The sequence below is a fragment of the Hibiscus syriacus genome, unplaced genomic scaffold (genome assembly GCF_006381635.1).
Source record: "Hibiscus syriacus cultivar Baekdansim isolate YM2019G1 unplaced genomic scaffold, ASM638163v2 tig00113096_pilon, whole genome shotgun sequence".
In the NCBI taxonomy this organism is placed as follows: domain Eukaryota; kingdom Viridiplantae; phylum Streptophyta; class Magnoliopsida; order Malvales; family Malvaceae; genus Hibiscus; species Hibiscus syriacus.
The window spans coordinates 925,167-946,214 of NW_024063440.1; the positions used below are offsets into that span (position 1 = coordinate 925,167).

Genomic DNA, 21,048 nt, shown 5'->3' on the forward strand with positions numbered 1-21,048 from the left:
TAATTAAAAGTGCTAAAATTATTTTAAACACTAAGTGAAAATAGGTCAGTTAAACCTAATTCTCTCATAAGTGTCCAAAATCTTTCTTTGTCTAAAGGTTTTGTAAAAATATCCGCTAATTGGTGCAAAGTATCAACAAATTCTAGAACTACATCTTCCTTAGTGACATGGTCTCTAATGAAGTGATGTTTAATTTCAATGTGCTTAGTTCTAGAGTGTTGGATGGGATTTTTAGTGAGACAAATAGCACTAGTATTGTCACACTTGATAGGAATAGTATCTGCTTCAATTCCATAATCAAAAAGTTGTTGTTTCATCCATAAAACTTGTGCACAACAACTACCGGCTGAAATGTATTCTGCTTCAGTGGTAGATAATGCAACACGTTTTTGTTTCTTTGAAAACCAAGAAATCAACATATTTCCAAGGAATTGGCAAGTACCGGAGGTATTTTTCCTATATAATTTGCATTCTCCATAATCCGCATCAGAGAAGGCATGCAAGCTAAAATTAGAGTCTCTAGGGTACCAAAATCCTAAACTAGGAGTGTCCTTAAGGTATCTAAAGATCCTCTTAACGGCTAGTAAATGAGATTCTTTAGGACATGATTGAAATCTAGCACATAAGCAAACACTAAACATAATGTCTGGTCTACTTGCGATTAAATAAAGCAAAGATCCAATCATAGACCTATATAATTTAATATCCACACATTTACCTCCTTCATCTATGTCAAGCTTTGTTGATGAGCTCATTGGAGTGTTATGTGGTTTCCCATTTTCCAGTCCAAACTTCTTGAGCATATCTTTGACTTACTTAGCTTGATTGATGAAGATGTCATCTTTTCTTTGCTTGATTTGGAGTCCCAAGAAAAATGAGAGCTCCCCCATCATGCTCATCTCAAATTCACTTTGCATTAGCTTAGAAAATTCTTGGCAAAGAACATCATTAGTAGAACCAAATATTATATCATCAACATAAATTTGAACTACTAATAAATCTTTACCTTTATGCTTTAAAAACAATATAGTGTCAATCTTCCCTTTTAAAAAACCTTTTTCAATTAAAAAGTTTGACAATCTTTCATACCAAGCTCTAGGAGCTTGTTTTAAACCATAAAGTGCTTTTGTCAATTTAAGAACATGATCTGGAAATTTTGAATCTTCAAAACCAGGAGGTTGTTCCACATACACTTCTTCTTTTATAAAACCATTTAAAAATACACTTTTAACATCTATTTGATATAATTTAAATTCATTGAAACATGCAAATGCAAATAACATTCTAATTGCTTCCATCCTAGCTACGGGAGCGTATGTTTCATCATAGTTTATGCCCTCTTCTTGAGTATACCCTTGAGCAACAAGTCTAGCCTTGTTTCTCACTATATTACCACCTTCATCAAGCTTATTCCTAAATACCCATCTGGTACCTACAGTAGATTTATTACTAGGCCTTTCAACTAATGTTCATACTTTACTTCTCTCAAATTGATTTAACTCTTCTTGCATAGCCATAATCCAATGTTCATCTTTTAATGCTTCTTTGATGTTCTTAGGTTCTATGCATGAAATAAATGCAACATAATTACAAATATTTCTAAGAGAATATCTAGTTGTTAACCCTTTGGATATATCACCTATAATCTCACCATCCTTGACATAGTTGTACTCTCTTGGGTAAGACACTTCCCTTTCTTCAATGGTTGGATTCTCGAGGGGATCATGAGTTTCCTCATTTTTCGTTTCTTCCTTTGATGATGAATCTCCAACGTTATGTCTAACATCATTTGCTTATACAATACCTACATCATCATTAACACAAGAATCCTTCCTCGGAAGGGGATTATCATCGAAAACAAAATGTATAGACTCTTCTACAACTAAAGTTATTTTATTAAATACTTGATAAGCTTTAGAATTTAAGGAATAACCCAGAAAAATTCATTTATCACTTTTAGCATCAAATTTGCCAAGGTTTTCTTTACCGTTGTTTAAAACAAAACATTTACATCCAAAAGGATAAAAATAGCTAATGTTAGGCTTTTTATTTTTGAAAATTTCATATGGAGTTTTCTTTAAAATTGGCCTAATCATTACTCGATTTACAATATAACAAGCGGTATTTGTGGATTCCGCCCAAAAATATTTTTGCAAATTATTTTCACAAAGCATGGCTCTAGCCATTTCTTCTAAAGTTCGATTTTTCCTCTCAACAACTCCATTTTGTTGAGGGGTTCTAGGTGCTGAAAAATTATGTCTAATACCATTAGAATTACAAAACTCAGTAAATACGAGATTTTCAAATTCAGTGTCATGATCACTCATAACACTAGTTATAAAACAACCTTTTTCGTTTTGGATTATTTTTGAAAATGTGATGAAATGTTCTAATGCTTCATCTTTAGTACTTAAAAATAGAACCCAAGTATATCTAGAATAGTCATCTACCAAAACAAATGCATATTGTTTTCCACCAAGCTAGTAGTCCTAGTTGGCCCAAAAAGATCTATATGGATCAATTGTAATACTCTACTAGTTGATACGTCATTAATGGATTTAAAAGAAACTCGTTTTTGTTTTCCTTTAGCACAAGCATCACATATTTTATCATTATCAAATTTTAGTTTAGGTAACCCTCTTACTAAGTCTCCTTGAATTAGCCGTTGCAAAACACTCATACTAATATGTCCTAGTCTCCTATGACTTAACCAACTATCATGCTCATCCTTAGCAACTAGGCATAAATTAGTCATATCTATAGAATCTAAATGCACTATGTAAATGTTTCCTATTCTATGACCAACAAGCATAATCCGATTATATGCAATGTCAATAACTTTACAACCATTAGCTTCAAACATGACATTGAATCCCTTATCACAAAATTAACTAATACTCAAAAGATTATGCCTTAATCCATTCACATATAAAACATTCTTAATTTGTATGGAAGAGGTATTACTTATAGTGCCTATACCTTCAATGTGACCTTTTGAGTTATCATCAAAAGTCACATCTCTTCCATTTTTGGCGTTGAGCTCTATGAACCGGCTTTTGTCTCCTATCATGTGTCTTGAGCATCCACTATCAAGGTACCATGAGTTTGAGTTTATTTCCCGTGCCTTGTAGCAATGCTTCTTTTCCTACAAACATAGATTAATTTTTTATTTTTGGTACCCAAATTCTTTTGGGTCCATATTCATTAGTTTCCAAAATCCTATTCCCCTTAGGTATCCATTTGTGTAGGATATCCTTATCTTTAGTACTAATGAGTTCTTTAGGAACCCATATACTTCTAACAATTTTTCTATTAGAGGTTCTTTGGGGACCTCTATGATTGTAGTTTCTAAAACTTTTTCTAACAAAGTTAGTTTTTGAATTTTCTCCTTTTTGAAAACGTTTTGATCCAACTTTATCAAAAGAAGCTTTAAGATCATCAATTTTCTTTTGATGATCATCATTGACTCTTGAAAGTAAATTTTGCAAATAAATATTTTTCTTTTCAAACTCTTCTAGTTTGATTTGTAAATCTTTGATTTTACTTTCAAGATCATTGTTGGTCTTGGATATGAGATTATTTTCATTTTTCAATTTTGAAATATCATTTTTGTATTTTAAAAACAATTTCTCATAATCTGAAGTCAACCCATTATATTCCTCTAATAATTCATCATAAGATAAATCATCTAAATCAAATGAGTTAGAGGTTACCTTAGAATCTTCCCCGAATGCCATCAAGCACAAGTTTGCTACTTCTTGTTCCTCTTCATCGGAACCTTCTTCATCGCTCCATGTAGCCACATGAGCTTTGTGATTGTTCTTTGATTGACCATTTCTCTTCAATTATGGGCAATCATATTTGACATGCCCTGACTTTTTGCATTCATAGCAAATGATCGGGTCATTCTCTTTTGGTTCATTTTTGAAGCCTTCATTTCGTTTGAATTTTCTTCCTCGGTTAGGCCTCATCATTTTTCTGAACCGTTTGGCAAACAATGACATTTCCTCGTCATCGTCATCTTCATCCGAATCACTCTCATCTTTTGTGGATTTGAGAGCAACTCCAATGTTTTTCTTCTTCTCTTCCTCCTTTGGTGTCTCGTCAATCTTATCAAGGTCCACCTCATCTTCAAGCATCATTTCATGAGTGAGAAGGCAACCGATTATCTCTTCAAGAGTTAAGGACTTTAGGTTCTTAGCCTCGATGATTGTCGTCTTCTTTGATTGCCATGATTTTGGAAGTGAGTAAACTAACTTCCTCACAAGCTTTTCGTTTGGAATGATCTCTCCATATGATTTGAGACATTGACAATCGTTGAAAATCTATCCGTAATAGCTTTGATATCTTCATTTGGTTTCATCCTGAAATTTTCATAGCTATGTGTTAGAAGACTAATTTTAGATTCTTTTACCTCGTCCGTGCCTTCATGAGTGACTTGTAGTTTATCCCATATTTCTTTGACGATTGTACAAGATGAAACTCTTCCGTATTCATCTGGTCTAAGAGCACAAAATATGATATGAATGGCTTTGGAGTTGAGCTGGAAAATTTTTGTGTCTCCTTCACTCCACAATCTTGGATGAGTGAGAGGCTTGATATATCCGTCTTCTACAATATTACATGCTCCCATGTCACTTTCTTGAATGAAATACATCATCCTATTCTTCCAATAGGCATAGTTAGCTCCATTGAAGAAAGAAGGCTTGTTGACGGGCATCGAATCAAGACCGGAGTCGAAGTTTAAAGTGGAGGCCATTGATGACTTGATTATCGATGTAACTCTTCCCGAATCTACTCAAGAGGCGATTAAACCTTCAAATGAGTGAGGCTCTGATACCAATTGTTGAGTTAATCGATTGATGGAATCAGCCAAGAGGGAGGTGAATTGGCAATTAAAATTTTGGTGGAAGCTTTTGCAGAAAACTGAAAGTAATTGCACAACGATTTATAGTGGTTCGACTTTCTCAACCAAAGTCTACGTCCACTACCTTAGCTATCCACACTAAGGATTTTCCAACAAATTCACTAATTTGTTCTTTCTTTTGAGGCCAAAGAGATAACCTTACAACTCCCTCAATAATATACCCCAATTCTTGAGAACACTCTTTCTCAAAGAGAAGATTACAAATTTGCAAACTTACAAGGTAATCCTCACAAGATAGATTGTTTTCACAATTCTAGAACAAAGAAAAGAACACTAAAAAATGAATACAATTGAGTACAAGTAGTGTTCTTGAAAGCAAAATGAATATTGAATGAAAAATAGGCTTGAAATGCTCAAACTTTAGGTTTGATGCTTTCTCTTTGATTCTCTCTTAATTCTTGATTCTTGTTGTTTCTTCTTTTTTGATCAATGGATTCTAAGCTTGTTTAAATACTCCTTCAATTGATTTTGAACATTGGGAATGATTAGTGGAGTCAATATAGCCGTTTAAGTGTGAAAACAATTAATAAAATCAATTGGGAGCGTCAGTGCATCGATGCATACACAAGGTGCATCGGTGCATCAAGTGTAAAATTCAAATATTTTAATCGTTGGAACACTTAGTGCATCGGTACACTAAGTGTGCATCGATGCATAAAATGCATTCGATGTTTTGAATAAGCCTAAGTGCATCGATGCATAAAATGCAATTGATGTTTTCATTAAAACCTGAGTGCATCGATGCATAAACTGCATTCGATGTTCAATTTATTCATTGGTGCATCGGTGCATTCCTTTGAAAAATTGATTTTAGGCTTGATTTTGGTTCAAAATACTTTGTGAAAATTGTTTCAAATATATATTAAACACAATTTTACACATTTAGTAAGGTTTGAAATTGATCTTGAAAGACTTGGAGTAATAATTTGATATTCGATTAATTGAATCGAATATACTTATAAAATCTTTGTAAAATCTTAAAATTCATTTATACTTAGTTTGTTATATCGAAACATCAAAATATTTTCAACACAATGTATCAAAATATTCTTCATTTTAAAAAATAAAAATTAAAAGATTTATATAGTATTTTAGTCTTATAAAATTTATATCATTATCACTTTGGTATTTAAAGATTTTTTTTATTTAATTTTGACCTTTATTTTTTTCATGAAGTATGCCATCAATTTTGTTCTTTAATTATAAAAAGTCATGTGATATTCTAATAAATATATCACATGACACGTAATATTTGGATTAAAAATAAGAAAGAAACGTAAAAGAAAAAATTGAAAACATACTTTTCAATTTTTAAAGGTTTTTACAAAAGAAAATTTGTTAGATTTGTATAATGTTTAACTTTGTTGAATTTTTCTGTTTGAATTTCTGCTTCCAGACACTTCTGTGTCTTCATATTATAGCATTGAATAATCGTGTTTTATAAAAGTATAATGTGGTTATTGTTTTATTTGTTTTTTAATTTGGTGATATAAGTGAGTATTGTTTTTTTTAATTTGAGTTTAAGTAAATATATCGTTATATATATATATATATATTAATGATTAAAAAATTAAAAAAAATATTATTTTATAATCATTTCTGGCTATTTAAAATAAAATTTAAATATTATTTATTTTTTTGACGGTGCTACCTTCCTTTTCAAGTTACTGGATCATTTTTAAAGGTGTAGCAAGTTAGAATATTATTTTTTATTGCATTTAAAATATTTAAAATTATTTTTATTTCACGGGTCGCGGGTAAGCCCGTTTAACTCACGAGTTAAATGGACGGGCCACGGGCCTTAGAATTCAAAACCGTTTATAATTGCGGGTTTTTTAAACCGCTCCGTTTAAGCTCGTACCGTCAAAACCCGCGGACTAAACGGACGGGTAGCCCGTATACCCACCTCTACGTGGGGAGCTAAATATAAGTATAAGAATATAAATATTGAATTAGATATCAAATAAATATTGCATGTGATTTTAGGTGCCAATGTCACGAGCAATCTCACTCTTTACCATTCGTTGATCCTTCACGGATTTTAACATTAATCTTCTTCTTCTTTTTGTGTTTTTTTCCTTTTTTTTATATTTTTCTTCATTATTACCAAAATATTTTTGTGATTATTGTACCAACGAATTCTGTGAGTTTCAAAAGTTTTAGTTAATCAATTTTTGTAAATAATAATAATATTTATAATAATAATAATAAAGAATCTTAAGATTGATTAGATATGTTTGTCCAGACACGCATCATTGACCTACAGATTCTGATTTGGGTAAACTACTTATTTGGTCGTCCACATATTACTTAGTTATGTTTTGATCATCTAACTATTATTTTTTCTCAATGTATAATATCAAAATTAGCCCCCAACGTTTAACAACATGATCATTTTGCCCCATATTCTATTTTTTGGAGCATTTTGTCCCCCAACCTTTTTATTTTAGGGCAAAAAGGCCCCTAATATTTAACAGAATAATCACTCTATCTCTTATTCTTTTTTGGGGGGCATTTGGCCCTCAACGTTTCATTTTAGGTTAAAAAAAATATCCTATTTTGAAGCATTAATCGTGTGATAACTAATGGCTTACATCTATAGAGGGATATTTTTGACCCATAGTGAAACGTTGCCAAAAAATAATAAGGGCCAAAAGGACCATTTTAGTAAATGTCAAGGGCTATTCTTGGTATTATTCCCTTTTCAAAATCATATTTAGCATTACATTTTGATTCTATTTTGGCCATTTGTATGATGACATTTTAGTATTAACATTAATTTTTAACACTATGTACCAGAACAAAACTAAAATGTAACATTATGTATGATTTTAAAAAAATAATAATTAAGTGATCAAAAAAGAAATTGAGTAATAGATAGGTGATCAAATAGGTAGTTTACCCTTCAGATTTTTATACTTTGTTTGCGTTTATTGCAACTCAAATCCTTGTTTCACTAGATGAGCAAAAGTTTGTGTTTTTCTTAAAGAAAAATAAATTACAATAAAAATCTTAAAATTAAAATTAAATCATAAATAGGTTTGATATTTTGTTTAAAAACAAATCTTGGATAAAATTAAATTATTTGATAAATTAAAATTTAAAGGAAAATATGATTAGAATAAATATAAAAAACGTTGAAAATATTTTTTTTTATTAAATGAGAAATAGATCCTTATCTATTTAATATTTTTCACATTTTTCCATTAAAATCTAACGAATTACTTTGGTTTTAAATATCAAACATATTTAAAATATTAAAATTATCATTTTCTGATAAATTACTATTTTTCATTGAGTGATCAAACAAACCCTTAAAAAGATAAACACACAAATAGTATATGATTTTATTTTATAATTGAAGTTTTTTAATTAATTAATTTTATTGAGTTGGTGCATACAATTCTAGATTGTATATGTTGATAAAATGGTAATGTAAAGAAGTTGTTTGTATCTCATATTGGTGAGATACAAGTTTGATGAAATATTTATATATTAAAATTTGTTTTTATTCATAATAAGTAACAAGGAATGAAGTTAACGACTACAAAATTAAAAGTTTTATATTTTATCGATTGAGTTAATCGGGTTACTTTCAATTTTAGGGATTACATTAGTCCAGACAAAATTACATCTAAGACAATATCTATACGACACAATAAAATATACTAGCATTATATAGTATAAATAAATATAAATGTAGACTGATTTATAAAATTGGTAAACTACATGTCTAGCACCTAAATCATTACTTTTGTTCCATTTTGATACTTCAACTTTATTTTTTTTTCAAAATCATAGTTAATGTTTAGTTAGGTGCCATTTTAATATCCATTCGTTAAAAACTTAACGGTTATGTTGATTTGTCACCATAAAATAATGTTATACCATCATTGAAAACAATAAAATATATTACGTCAGCAGTTCTATTAAAGGGGATACCAAATTATAACATAAACTAGATGTTAAGTATGGTTTTGAAAAAAATAAAGTTTGAATACCAAAATGGAATAAAATAATAGTTTAGATACTAAACGTATAGTTTACCCTTATAATATTTACTTATTTTGCAATTTTTGAAGACTTAAATGATAATTTAATTTATGTAGGAGTAATACAATTGAATTTGAATGGAGAGACGTAATTTGAAGAAGAGGAGAGAACTTTTACGAAAGTGGGGCAATAATTGATTTGTGGTTGTACACTCATTGATTAAAGGATTTGCTTAAAAGAGTGTTAATTACGTTAACTGATTCAAATTCTAGTCCCATCCCTGGCTTATGTATTATGGGTAAAGTACACTACACATCACCCAATTGAAAGTAAGTTTCTTTTAGTCATTCAATTATAAAAAATTTCATTTTGATCATTGATTTTTTTTTATCGCCGGCTATTAACTTCAGACGAAAAGATATGTGTCAGTTTATAGAATGATATAATAAAATAATATGTATAATTCTTAATCTGTACACATATCAATTTGGTCTTAATTGTGAACAATTTAACCCCCGTCTTTACACACTGTAACAATTTGATCCTAAATTCGAAAAACCAAAATTTTATCATTTTAGAAAAGACCATGTTCTACCAACCCCAAACCCTACATATAAATATTTGTATTTATTAAAAAAATGGAAGTTATTACATGATAAAGTTATAAGTATATATCATCTTATCATACGTCGTTTATGATATCTATGAAAATGCTTTGCTTACCATACATATGTAACCCTACACATTTGACCTGACGTATGATGGGGATGTTGTCCTTGTCAACTTATAATATTCAATGTATTGCATGTTACCTCTACATATGCTGTCTGCCATTTGATAGTTCCTGGCAAAAATGTTGAGATAAGGTGATGATATGTAGTGTTGGAGTAAATATATTTTTAAAGTATTTGTATTTTGGTAACTAAAATCATTTTTTTAATTATAGTCATTATGGTTAAATTTTTATTATTTCGTTCACTGAACTAAACAGATACGACAATTGACTGACCTAGTATAATTTAAAATTAGAAAAATCATAGATTAAAAACTGCTCAACTTTTTAGTGTTTGTAGAAGTGGAACCAAACTTTCCATATTTTGCACTTTTGATCTCAAAATATCGAAACCTTGCAATTTGGTCCTATTTTTGATTAAACCTCCATGGTTACTTGCAAATGCTTAAGCCTTAGCACCGCACCTTGGGCACACCAGTTTTCAAAAATCTAGACCAACCGGTTGAACCAGAAGTCAATAATATGTCCTAGTATGCTATTGTTCCTTCCACGAGTGGTCGACGAGGGCTGGTTGTGACCAAGGCAACAACAATCGATTATAGAAACAGAAATGGAAAGAGGGAGTTGAATTTTACGACGACAACGGTTGCTTGCTCCGTGGCAGGTGTTGCTATGGGTGGTGAAGAGAAGCTGAAAGTTGTGACCTCGGAAGTTATTGAGAACGAGCGGAATAACAGGCTTCCTCATATTACTTATTTTTGTACACACACATCTTCCTTGTTATCTGCTTTAAATAATGGGTCAACTACATAAATAGTCACTGGAATATGAAAAAATTTACGCGGAATCAAATTAAATATTACACAATCAAACTAAATATTTACACGAAAGAAGAGATATGAGATGAAGTACAGAAAATATTTATGTTGTTAACGGTTGAGTGATTGATTTGTTACAAAATGATAACATCAATGATCATTTTGTTATTTTTAAAATTCTAGTGCTGAAAGAAGAAATGATCACATCAAACTTCTGTGACTGCAGTAACAACAATTGAATGACCAATTTAATACAAAATGATAAATATTAATAACCGTTTTCTTATTTTTAAAACTTTAATACTAAAAAAATAATTTCATAGATAATTTACGAAGTTTATCATATATACCTTTGAAACAAATTTAAATAAATAAAATTAACGGTCCAAATATTCCAAAATCCAAAAAGTTTAAAATCTAAATATAACCCAAACAAAGCTTGAGCACTGAAGCAGATTTCATAGGCCAAACAAAATAAGAGTTAATTGCACCATATGTCTTTAAAGTATGATCTTTATTTTAAATTGGTTCAAAAGCTTTTAAATGTTTTAATTTAATTCTAAACTAAGATTGTCATTCTAAATTAATCTTCAAACTTTTGAAAATTTCAATTTTATCTCCAAATTATGATCTTCATTCTAAATTGATCCTCAAACTTTCTGAACACTCCATTTCATCCCAAACTATACACATATACTAATTACATCTCTTGTTAATAAAATTGTTAGGTCAAGTTATATATTATTATATGTTTGAAAAAATTAGGTTAAACTATAATTGAAATTAATTACATATTTGGATGAATTTTGGGATTAAATTGAAATATTCAAAAGTTTAGGGATCAATTTAGAAAGGTCATAGTTTAGGGATAAAATTAGGATGTTCAAAAGTTTAAGGACTAATTTAGAATGAGATTCATAATTTAAGGATTAAATTAGAATCTTAAAAAATTTAAGGATCAATTTAAAATGAGAGTTATAGTTTGTGGATATATGATGTAATTAACTCATAAAATAACCAACAATATGTTGAGAAAGAAACTTTCCCTATAACCCCTCTCCGTTTTCAGGGGATCAAATACAAGGGTTTTGGATTTGGTCTGGAAAACACTAAAAAGAAGTTCCATTTTTGAAGAACAAAAGCAATGGCAAATTCAAACCCTCGAAGCAATTTGCGTTGCCCTCACTGCGCTGGCCCTCTTTCTAAAGAGATTGTAACAGTCTCTTACATGCATCTTCGTTTTTTGGTTTTTGTTTTTTTTTTCAAATTTTAATTTTCTTATTCAATGGTGCAGGAAACAAGTGAATGGACTGTTTCTCCGCTCGTGAGGAATAGTTTTGCCATGGTAAAAAGACTATCTTTTTCTTTCAATGTGGGGATTTTAGGTTTTTTTTTATAAAAAAATAGCTTTCATTGACCTTCTATTTGATTGGTTTTTGGAAATTTGGATACTTCCCCCCCAGTTTAGTAGTACAGATTTCCAATTTACAATGTTCTTGCAGTTTTTACTAAATCTTTTATTTGGGGTGTTTTATATATTGGAGGGTGGCTTAGTTTGTGTGTTCATGGTTGTTATTTTAGATTGGCTCTGCTGTTGGTGGCACTACAAGTGCGTTCTACGGGTTCAACCATGGTATGTGGATCTGTTTCTTCACCAATTAGATGTAGTTCATTTGATATGATTTGATTATAAAGCTGTAACTCAAGTTTTTTATATGATAGTCAATGCACCTTCAAAAGGAATTCCTTTTATGGGACAATATTTTCCGTGTTGTTTCAGAAGAGTCAATTCTAAATAACTATATGCGTTAATCTTTTCTGTCAATGATTTGGTTTTTAGATAAAAGGCAATATCTTGTTTAGCTTCAAAATTGCATCCTAGTTCAATCACACAAACCTGAAATTTAAGGTTAGCCTGCTCCTGGGACTAAAAGTTGATGACAAATTGATGCTTAAAGTTCCATGTTATAGATTCTATTCAAGGCCATATGTAAAATAGGTTTCATTTGTCCTTTGGAACACGAGTTTTGAGATTTATTATATGCCGACATAATACCATGATCTGTTTGTGCATTAACTATGCATATTTCTTGCCTTTTGATGTTTGTTTCATTGTTTGACACACTTAATGACTCGAGAAAAGCTATTTCTGATGCCCCACATGTCGATCAGAGTTTCGTTCGTCTTCCTGACTTGTATATATTTTTTGGTGCAGTTATGCCAATAGTCAGGAAATATGTAAAGGGACCCATGTGGGTGCATTTCCTTGTTGGTGTAAGTTCTTTATGTGCCAAATCTCTTGATTTGTCAATGACTTGTTTTGGGTTGGTTTGCAAGGCTTAGTTTTTTTAGCATAGTTTTATATTTGGTAATATTAATAATACGACTTAATTTACAGTTCTCTCCACCCCTCCTTTCCCCGCTCTGCACCGAGAAATTACCTAATTGAACTTACCTCCCATCAAAAGCTTTTCAATGTTGCGGATGTTGTTCCTAGGTCTCTCTGGTGTGCCTTCTGTTGTGCTCGTCAATGAACTGTTGATTCGTGACCTGAAAGTTGTTTTCGTTTTGCTCTTAGACTCCTTCCCTCATGATTATGATAAAGGATAAGATGTAAACCGTCCTTGTTTAGTTTCTGCACCATGTTAGTAATTATAAGTTTATAACTAGGTCAGTGGTGATTACTGCACATTAATGCTTTTGGTGGGTTGTATGTGAAGGTTAATGGCTTAATGCATTCTCATTTTCTCGTCATGCCGCCTGCTTGTCAATAACCAATAGGTTTTCGGTAGTCCACAAATACAATTTGGCTGAATTTTCTGCACTGCATACGCTTGCTCATATATGAAAAGATTTGCATAATTCTTCTTCTTTTTTTGCATGTAGGCACCACCTGTGATAGTGTTATCCTCCGCTTGTGCAGGATTGGCAGGTTAGAAAATCTTTTTAATGACCATCTTATTTATTTGTTACCTAAATTGATATTTCCTTGTGTTACAAGATCTGATGAAATCTTGCTTGATCAAATTATGTTTGCTTGGACTAACGGTTGCCACATTGCGACTCTCATGGTGTCTCGATGGGAAAAATCCACGGGTGGTGCTGTTCCGGCACTTGCTCAACTTGCTTCTTCATCGTACCATGCTGGGTTCTCGTCTTCTCAGTTGCCTCCATCTTCACAGGATGATAAGATGCATAAGTCTAGGACCAACTCTACTTTGTAATTATACGATATATATATAGAGATATCGGATTGATTTAAGAATTTAATCTTTAGGTTGTTAAAATAGTAATACTATGGAAATATGTAAAATTCCTTTCTTCGAATAAGAGTTCGAGTTTCTGGAGTGTATGTACAAAACAGAATCTATTTAATTCTTCATTTTGGACCGAAACGAAGCTACAACATCAGCAAGTATGCTGCAGAAAACTCAGGCTAAGGCCAGAAACACACAATAAAATCATCAGAACAAAAGGGGAAAAAAAATCATTATCAATCATTTGTCTGAGGTGTGTTTTCACTCCCCGGCAAAGCCTCCAACGACGAAGCTGAAGTTGAATCACTTCCGGATCCCGGTAAGGCCAGTAAACGTTCATAATGCCATGGAATCGGGATCCAATACTGCCTTCCGGTCCCAATTTCTCCACCATTTCGGGCATCTGCAACGCCGACTCTCCCCTCGCCATTCCTGGTGACGTTTGCCTCGATCTCCGAATAATCCCAACGCAGTTTATACCTGCATACTGGACAAGAACTATGAAGTTCCAGCCATGGAGTAATACATCCACTGTGGAATTTATGTTTGCATGGCATCTCTTTTGTTTCACTTCCAATCTCAATATCCTCCAAACATACAGAACAATGCAATATATCATCCACAGTAACATTTGGTATTGCTTCAATTGCTTCTTTCAGTGCCGGTGGAACGCCGTGGTGGTTCATATCATTCTCCGACAAATACTGCAACAAAAGATCCCAGCCATGCCCCATTAAGTAATCACCAAACGAAGCATGAACAATCAAAGCACCATCGTTGAATGGATCGGATACGATCATTCTCTCTCTCCTTTCTCTATTGATTTCAGGATTCTCCGGTTCAGAGACCGCTGCATTAGGCGTATCCTCAAGCATATGAAGAGCAGAAGAGCCTCTTCTCCTCCTCCTCATAAGCAGGGCTTCAAAATCTCTTCCTAGTTCATCATCCAATGCATCCTGTGATGAGTTGTTAACATCGGTTTGATCCCTGCCCGCGATACGCGACCGCGAAGTGCCTAAACCACTGATTATACCAAGCAAGATTGGAATCGGAGCCAAAAAGGAAAAATTGTTGGCTGATGCTGAATCAATGCCATTGGTGTTGGAGAAATATCTCATGCTGGATATTTCTTCGACAAATCCGGAGTCGCATGAAGGGCATTTGATCGTGGGCTCTATCGTTGGATTCACCATTTGAGAGCAACTGTAACACCAATACCTACCTACCATAATATCCCCCATCTTTCTCTATAACCTGCTTCAAATTCACCAACAAACGCATGAGAACGTGAATGGTTCAAAAACAAATTCATCTGCAACCTATGCTCAAATAAGAACAAAACCATAATCGTACCTTCGAGATAGAGGATGAGGGAGTTTAAGAGAATGATATTGTAAAGAAAATGAAATGGTATAGTGTTTAAAAAGGGTAGACAAAAGGAATGGTGTCCACTCTTTCTTTTTATTGTCTAAACTTGCCATATAATTTTTAGAACATTTCTTCTCTTACCAATCATTTTGTATGATTCAATTGCCTACTAGTCTGTATTCTTGGATTATCTCGTCATTAGTTGACGTTATACGACTTTTAATGCATCTTTTAACAAGTAAAATCTAATTTATTACAAAATTAAATCATTGACAGAATAAATCACTAATTATTTTTTCTTAAATTATTATCCTTATAAATGAATATATTCTCTATTCTAAACATAGATGTAGTTTTTATTTCAGAGTTTTGTGATTATATTTTAATAAGAGATAACAATGATAATAATACTTTCAATTAAGATTTACGTTTTGTTGATATTTGTCACTAATTATTTTTTCTTAAATTATTATCCTTATAAATGAATATATTCTCTATTCTAAACATAGATGTAGTTTTTATTTCAGAGTTTTGTGATTATATTTTAATAAGAGATAACAATGATAATAATAATTCAATTAAGATTTACGTTTTGTTGATATTTGTTTTTTTTTTAAATTAGAAATATTACAACTAAGATGACCCAAACCTCATCCTTGCCGTCTTAGCTCAGCTGGTAGAGCGCGTGGCTTTTAACCACGTGGTCGTGGGTTCGATTCCCACAGACGGCGTTTATATTTTTTTCCTCCTCCAGTTTTCTCCTGGCAACGAAAAGAGCAGATGAGATGGGTGGGGGTTAGTAATATAGCTTGCTACCAAAGTGATACTAAACGGCAGCATTCGGTTGCTTCTGGAGAATCATATTAAACATATGTTTGCTTCAGATTTTAAATTAAAAAAAAAAATCTGATGAATTTTTAAATTCTATTGAATCCATATACGGGTCTATGTTATGGGAATAATATCAATTTTAAAAACTATTTACTTAATTAATTAGCACACAACACAAATTTATTTAATAAATGAATATTATTTTGATAAATATATATTATGTAGACCATATTTTTCATAATACATATATTTGTAGGGTATATTTTCATTAATGTGATAAGAATTTATACAGTAATTTTAACGCAATTTTTAGATCAAAATAAAATAAATAAAAACAGGCTTAATTAAATTTAAGACATATCCTAGTTCAAAATCAATAAGTTTAATAATATATATATAATGAAGAAGATAAATGCATATGCATACATTATGTCGTTGTCGTTTGATCGACTCAAATGACGTAGTGATGGGTACACCAGTAAAGACATATCTTATCTAGGGATGGGCACGAGGTGAGGCGGGCCGATTTTTTGGCTATCCCGACCTCGACCCAAAAATATATGGCTCATACTTGATCCCGTCTCGCCCGGATAATTTTTAGTTTTTCTCCCACCTTGATTTTTAGACTAAAGCCACAACCTGGCTCAACCTAAATATATTAATATTTTAAAATAATTAAAATAATTTATTTATAATAATTTATTATATTTTAAATAATTAAAATAATATATTTTATAATATTTTACTATAATTTTAACGATTAAGGAATATGTTTTAATACTATACAAATTTCTAAAATTTTAAATATTATATATATATATATATATATAGAAAAGAAAAAAAAAATTTCTACCGGGTCGAGTTGGTGATTTTTCACCTAAACTCTATTCTACTCTGCCCCTAAACTATTTTTTATATAACCCGCCTTACCTCACCCAACCCGCCCCCACCCCACCCCGACCAAAATTTCTATTTTAAAAAATTACCCTTACAAGGTCGGGTTTAATCAATTCATGTCGGATTTAAATATTTTGACCATCTCTAATTCTATCAAACAAATCTTATAAAAAAATATGTTTACATAACACATATTTATAAAAAGAGTGTTCTTTTCTCAAATATACTTTTTTAAAAATTTAATTAAGTAAATAAATTTTAAATAAATATTGTTCTTATAATAATGCTTCAGTATAAACTAAACTAAATTTACCAATTTCTCAAGTAATTATCAATATGTTTAAAACAAAACGATTATAATATTATACGCTTTGATAGTTTAATTTTCAATATTATTATTTTATATATTAATGGTAGGATTTTTCTTCATGAATATCGATTTCGGCAACACATCGTCTTATATCCGGCGATTTTCCCGATATATCACCGGTGAACAGTATATTTCTCGATCTAACACCCTTAGCATTAAAACGCGCCTCCTGCACCGTGTTATACGATGATTTGGCGCCACATGGGGTATAGCGCCCCCTGCACCGCGCTATACGGTGATCTGGCATACACGTGGGTATAGCGCGGCCCCTGTAGCGCGTTATACTTAGATATCTGACACGTGGGGTATAGCGCAGTGCAGAGGGCGCGCTATACCCCTAATTACCCACCCTACCCCCTATAAATACCCCCATCCTCAATCACTTTTATCACACCAAATTCTCTCAAATTCTCTAAATTTCTCTCAAATACTCTCTATTTAAGGTATATTTTATAATATTTTTACTATTATGTTTTTACTTTATTTAATATTTTACTAATATAATTCTTTTGCAGATATATAATGGAAGGCAATCTACTTCGCTTGGATGGAAATCATATATCTCTACACTTTGCTGATACGGTAACATTTTAACGTTTTAATTTAATTTAAATTATTAGTAATATTTAGTTATTTATTTAATGCATGATTATTAGATTAAGAATTAAATATCTCGACACTTTGCTGATACAGTAACATTTTAACGTTTTAATTTAATTTAAATTATTAGTAATAATTAGTTAATTCATTTAATGCATGATTATTAGATTAAGAATTAATTTTTGTAATTATTCATTTTTAGGAGAAGGGCCGTGTATTAGATCCTTTTATTATGAATCTTAAGTTAGTGATATCCAGCCGTGTCTTGCCGTATTTAGTAGAGGTTGGATTCGGTTATATAGGTAGATATCAGGGTCACTGTAAGATAGAGCCAGACCTGATTTCTGCCTTAGTAGAGCGGTGGAGGCCGGAGACCCACACATTCCATCTTCCGTGCGAAGAGTGCACGATCACGCTTGAGGATGTTTCTATGCACCTGGGGCTTCCGGTGGATGGAGATGTGATATCGGTGATAACTTTCGATTCTTGGACTACTTTGTGTCGAGATAGTCTAGGACGTGTCCCAAAAAATTTTATCGGAGGTAGGATACCGTTAAATTGGTTAGATGCCAATTTTCGGGAGTTGAGCGCAGACGCCTCTGAGGATAAGGTTAAGATGTATGCACAGGCATGCATACTGGAGCTGATAGGAGGGTTGTTGATGCCGAAAAAATCGCGTAACCTAGTTCACTGCATGTGGTTGCGACATCTTAGCGACTTTCGTCTCGTCGGATCATTCAGGGAGATGTGTGGAGCCACTGACTACAGGCGTAATGCTATCGACGGATGTCTTCTGCTGCTGCAGTCTTGGGCATGGTATCGATTGCCCTTTTTATGTCCCGTTGTGAAGAACTCATTCGTATTTCCACTACTTCTGAGGTAATTAGAAAACTGATTTTGTATATTAATAATTCTATACAGCGTATAACAAATTTTTGTCCTTGAATAGGTGGTCTACTGATAGGAAAAATCATCAGGAGCTACCTGATGATTTAGAAAATATTAGGGTGCTAATCGATCAGAAGGCTGGCACACAGGTATGAATTTTAATGTTTAAAAATCGATTTTAGATTATAGTTATATAATTAGATTATTATTTTGAAAAAAATTATATATTATTTGTTTTAGTTTGAATGAGTGCCATATTCTACTGATGATGTGAGGGCGGTGATCCCACCTGAGTTGAGGGGTCCATTAGATGTTTGGATGGCGATGATCCCTCTGATCTGTTATGCGACCGTCGAGTGGCACTCCACTGATCGCGAAATCCGGCAGTTTGGTTGTTTTTAACCAATTCCGAAAGCACCTCGCAATATGGACGAGCTGCATAGCTTAGATAGATGCGACAAGACAGATACAGATTGGCTGGTGAGGCATCATGTGTGGGTCGTGTTTTGGGAGGATCGACATCGGCGCCTTCCCCGTAGAGAGCCCATTTTTGATGACCTCTTGATGTATGCTGAGGATTATTATGAGTGGTTCAACAGTAACGGGAAACCGTTTCTACTTCCCGAGGATGCACGAGGGCAGACATTTCCACGACGTCGACAGAGACGTTCACCGACACAGCACCATCGTCCCCCGACTCGTGGACGGAGAGCAGGTGCTTCTGGTTCATCCTCAGCTGCACAAGCAGGACCTTCCCAGCAGCCACCGTAGCCATATATGATGTCACAACCATATATGATGCCGCCATCGCGTTTCCATTACCAGATGCCGCAGCCGCCGGCTTCACCTGGTTTTATGACCCCCGCCACCGCCATCATCACAGATGACCCCTCCTGGAGGCTATTATGGGTCTATGTTTGCAGATCCGACATAGGGTTCATATGCTAGATATTTGGCGGGTTCAGCCTCATCACCCATGGCCGCAGCACATACATCGCCTCCTGTACAGTTTTCACACTCAACGATGTCTGGGTTTTATGAGTTTTCCCAGTTTTCGCAGGCCGGTGGGATAGTCAGTCATACACCTCCAGGGTCCTTATTCTACGGAGGTGCTTCATCGTCATCAGCTCCTCATCAACCTAATGTACCTACACAAGACGATGATGACGATGACGATGATGATGACAGCGAGGAGTCAGAACCAGTGATACAAAGAAATCCTCCTCGAGACCGACAGCCACCGCCCTGCGGAACACATTCGCGTCGCAGGCATCGATAGATTTTGTTTTTTATTATATTTGTATTTACTTTATTTTGTTAAATTGTAATTTTTTTTATTTCTCATTTAATACTTACTTTATTTTGTTAAATTTGTTGGACTTTTTTAATGTATTTCAGTTCGTTTTGTTTATTACCATTTAATATCAATTATTGTAATTTGGTTATCATTTACCATTTAATACTTATTGTTATTAGTTTGTTAAAATTTAATGATTGTGTTTGTTTTTTTAATCTTCATCGGTGATTATCAAATGACATTAACTTGAAGTAAATGCAAATTAAAGTACAAGAATTATTATTTGATAATAAAATACATCATTTCCTCATCAATTGTTACTTGATGACAACAAAAGTGGACATGTTTTTCTAGTGTGTCATGGGTTTCTACAATGCCCACATCTTCTGTCTTGTCTAGATCTTTCTCTAATATCCATATCGCAATGAATTCGATTGGATTTTGGACGACCACGCTCCCTCAATAAACTCAGATTTGGTACAATCGGAAGCTAATCTTGAACCTCATCAGGGTCTTTTTCATTACCTATGGGGGAAACTCAAATTCGTATACCTTAAAAACTTCAGATAGTAGGTATACGGGATCCACAAAATGGTTATAGTCTTGACGTGTATGCGAGCAAGCTGCTATCATATTAGAGCATGGATACTTCAGAGTTTGAAAAAACCCGCAGTCGCACGTTCTGTCCCTTAGATTTACTCTTAACGACACAACTTCAATCCCTTGAAGAGGTCGCGACAACTCTGTGACACGAAACATTTCATGCCTTCTAGAGAAGCTTGTTACAGACATTCCATTTTGTTGAAAACATTTTGATATTTCGATATAACAAATTAATATAAATAAATTTTAAGATTTTCCAATAAGGTTTTCTAAGTATATTCGATACAATTATTCGAATAACAAAATATTACTCCAAATCTTTTAAAAGTCATTTTTAATCCTTACTCAAGTGTAAAATTAAGTTTTAATCTTAAAATAATTTCAAAACAATTTTACAAAGTATTTCGAACCTTTTCAAAGCCAAAAATTCCAGAATGTCCAGAGGGAACCGATTCCCCCCTGAATG

The 21,048-nt window shown here is 32.7% G+C and overlaps 2 protein-coding genes and 1 non-coding gene across 4 annotated transcripts; 2 read left to right on the top strand and 1 right to left on the bottom strand.

Annotated features, from left to right (window-relative positions):
* The first annotated feature begins 11,525 nt into the window (after positions 1-11,525).
* On the top strand, positions 11,526-13,767 carry LOC120185271. 2 transcript variants are annotated; one of them, XM_039189541.1, is made up of 6 exons: positions 11,526-11,684; positions 11,766-11,816; positions 12,053-12,104; positions 12,687-12,745; positions 13,358-13,400; positions 13,565-13,767. In XM_039189541.1, exons 1-6 carry the CDS (start codon positions 11,616-11,618, stop codon positions 13,693-13,695), a joined length of 405 nt encoding a protein of 134 aa, XP_039045472.1. In that variant the 5' UTR covers positions 11,526-11,615; the 3' UTR covers positions 13,696-13,767. The 2 variants fall into 2 exon arrangements, with proteins under 2 accessions (XP_039045472.1, XP_039045471.1); XM_039189540.1 differs by having other exon boundaries at positions 13,358-13,403; positions 13,473-13,766.
* Positions 13,768-13,964: 197 nt separating this feature from the next.
* Positions 13,965-14,969, bottom strand: LOC120185283 (E3 ubiquitin-protein ligase SIRP1-like). Its single transcript, XM_039189547.1, has one exon. It carries the CDS (start codon positions 14,967-14,969, stop codon positions 13,965-13,967), a length of 1,005 nt encoding a protein of 334 aa, XP_039045478.1.
* Positions 14,970-15,754: 785 nt separating this feature from the next.
* On the top strand, positions 15,755-15,827 carry TRNAK-UUU. The gene has a single exon. It is a non-coding gene; the product is annotated as a tRNA-Lys (tRNA).
* Positions 15,828-21,048: the final 5,221 nt, after the last annotated feature.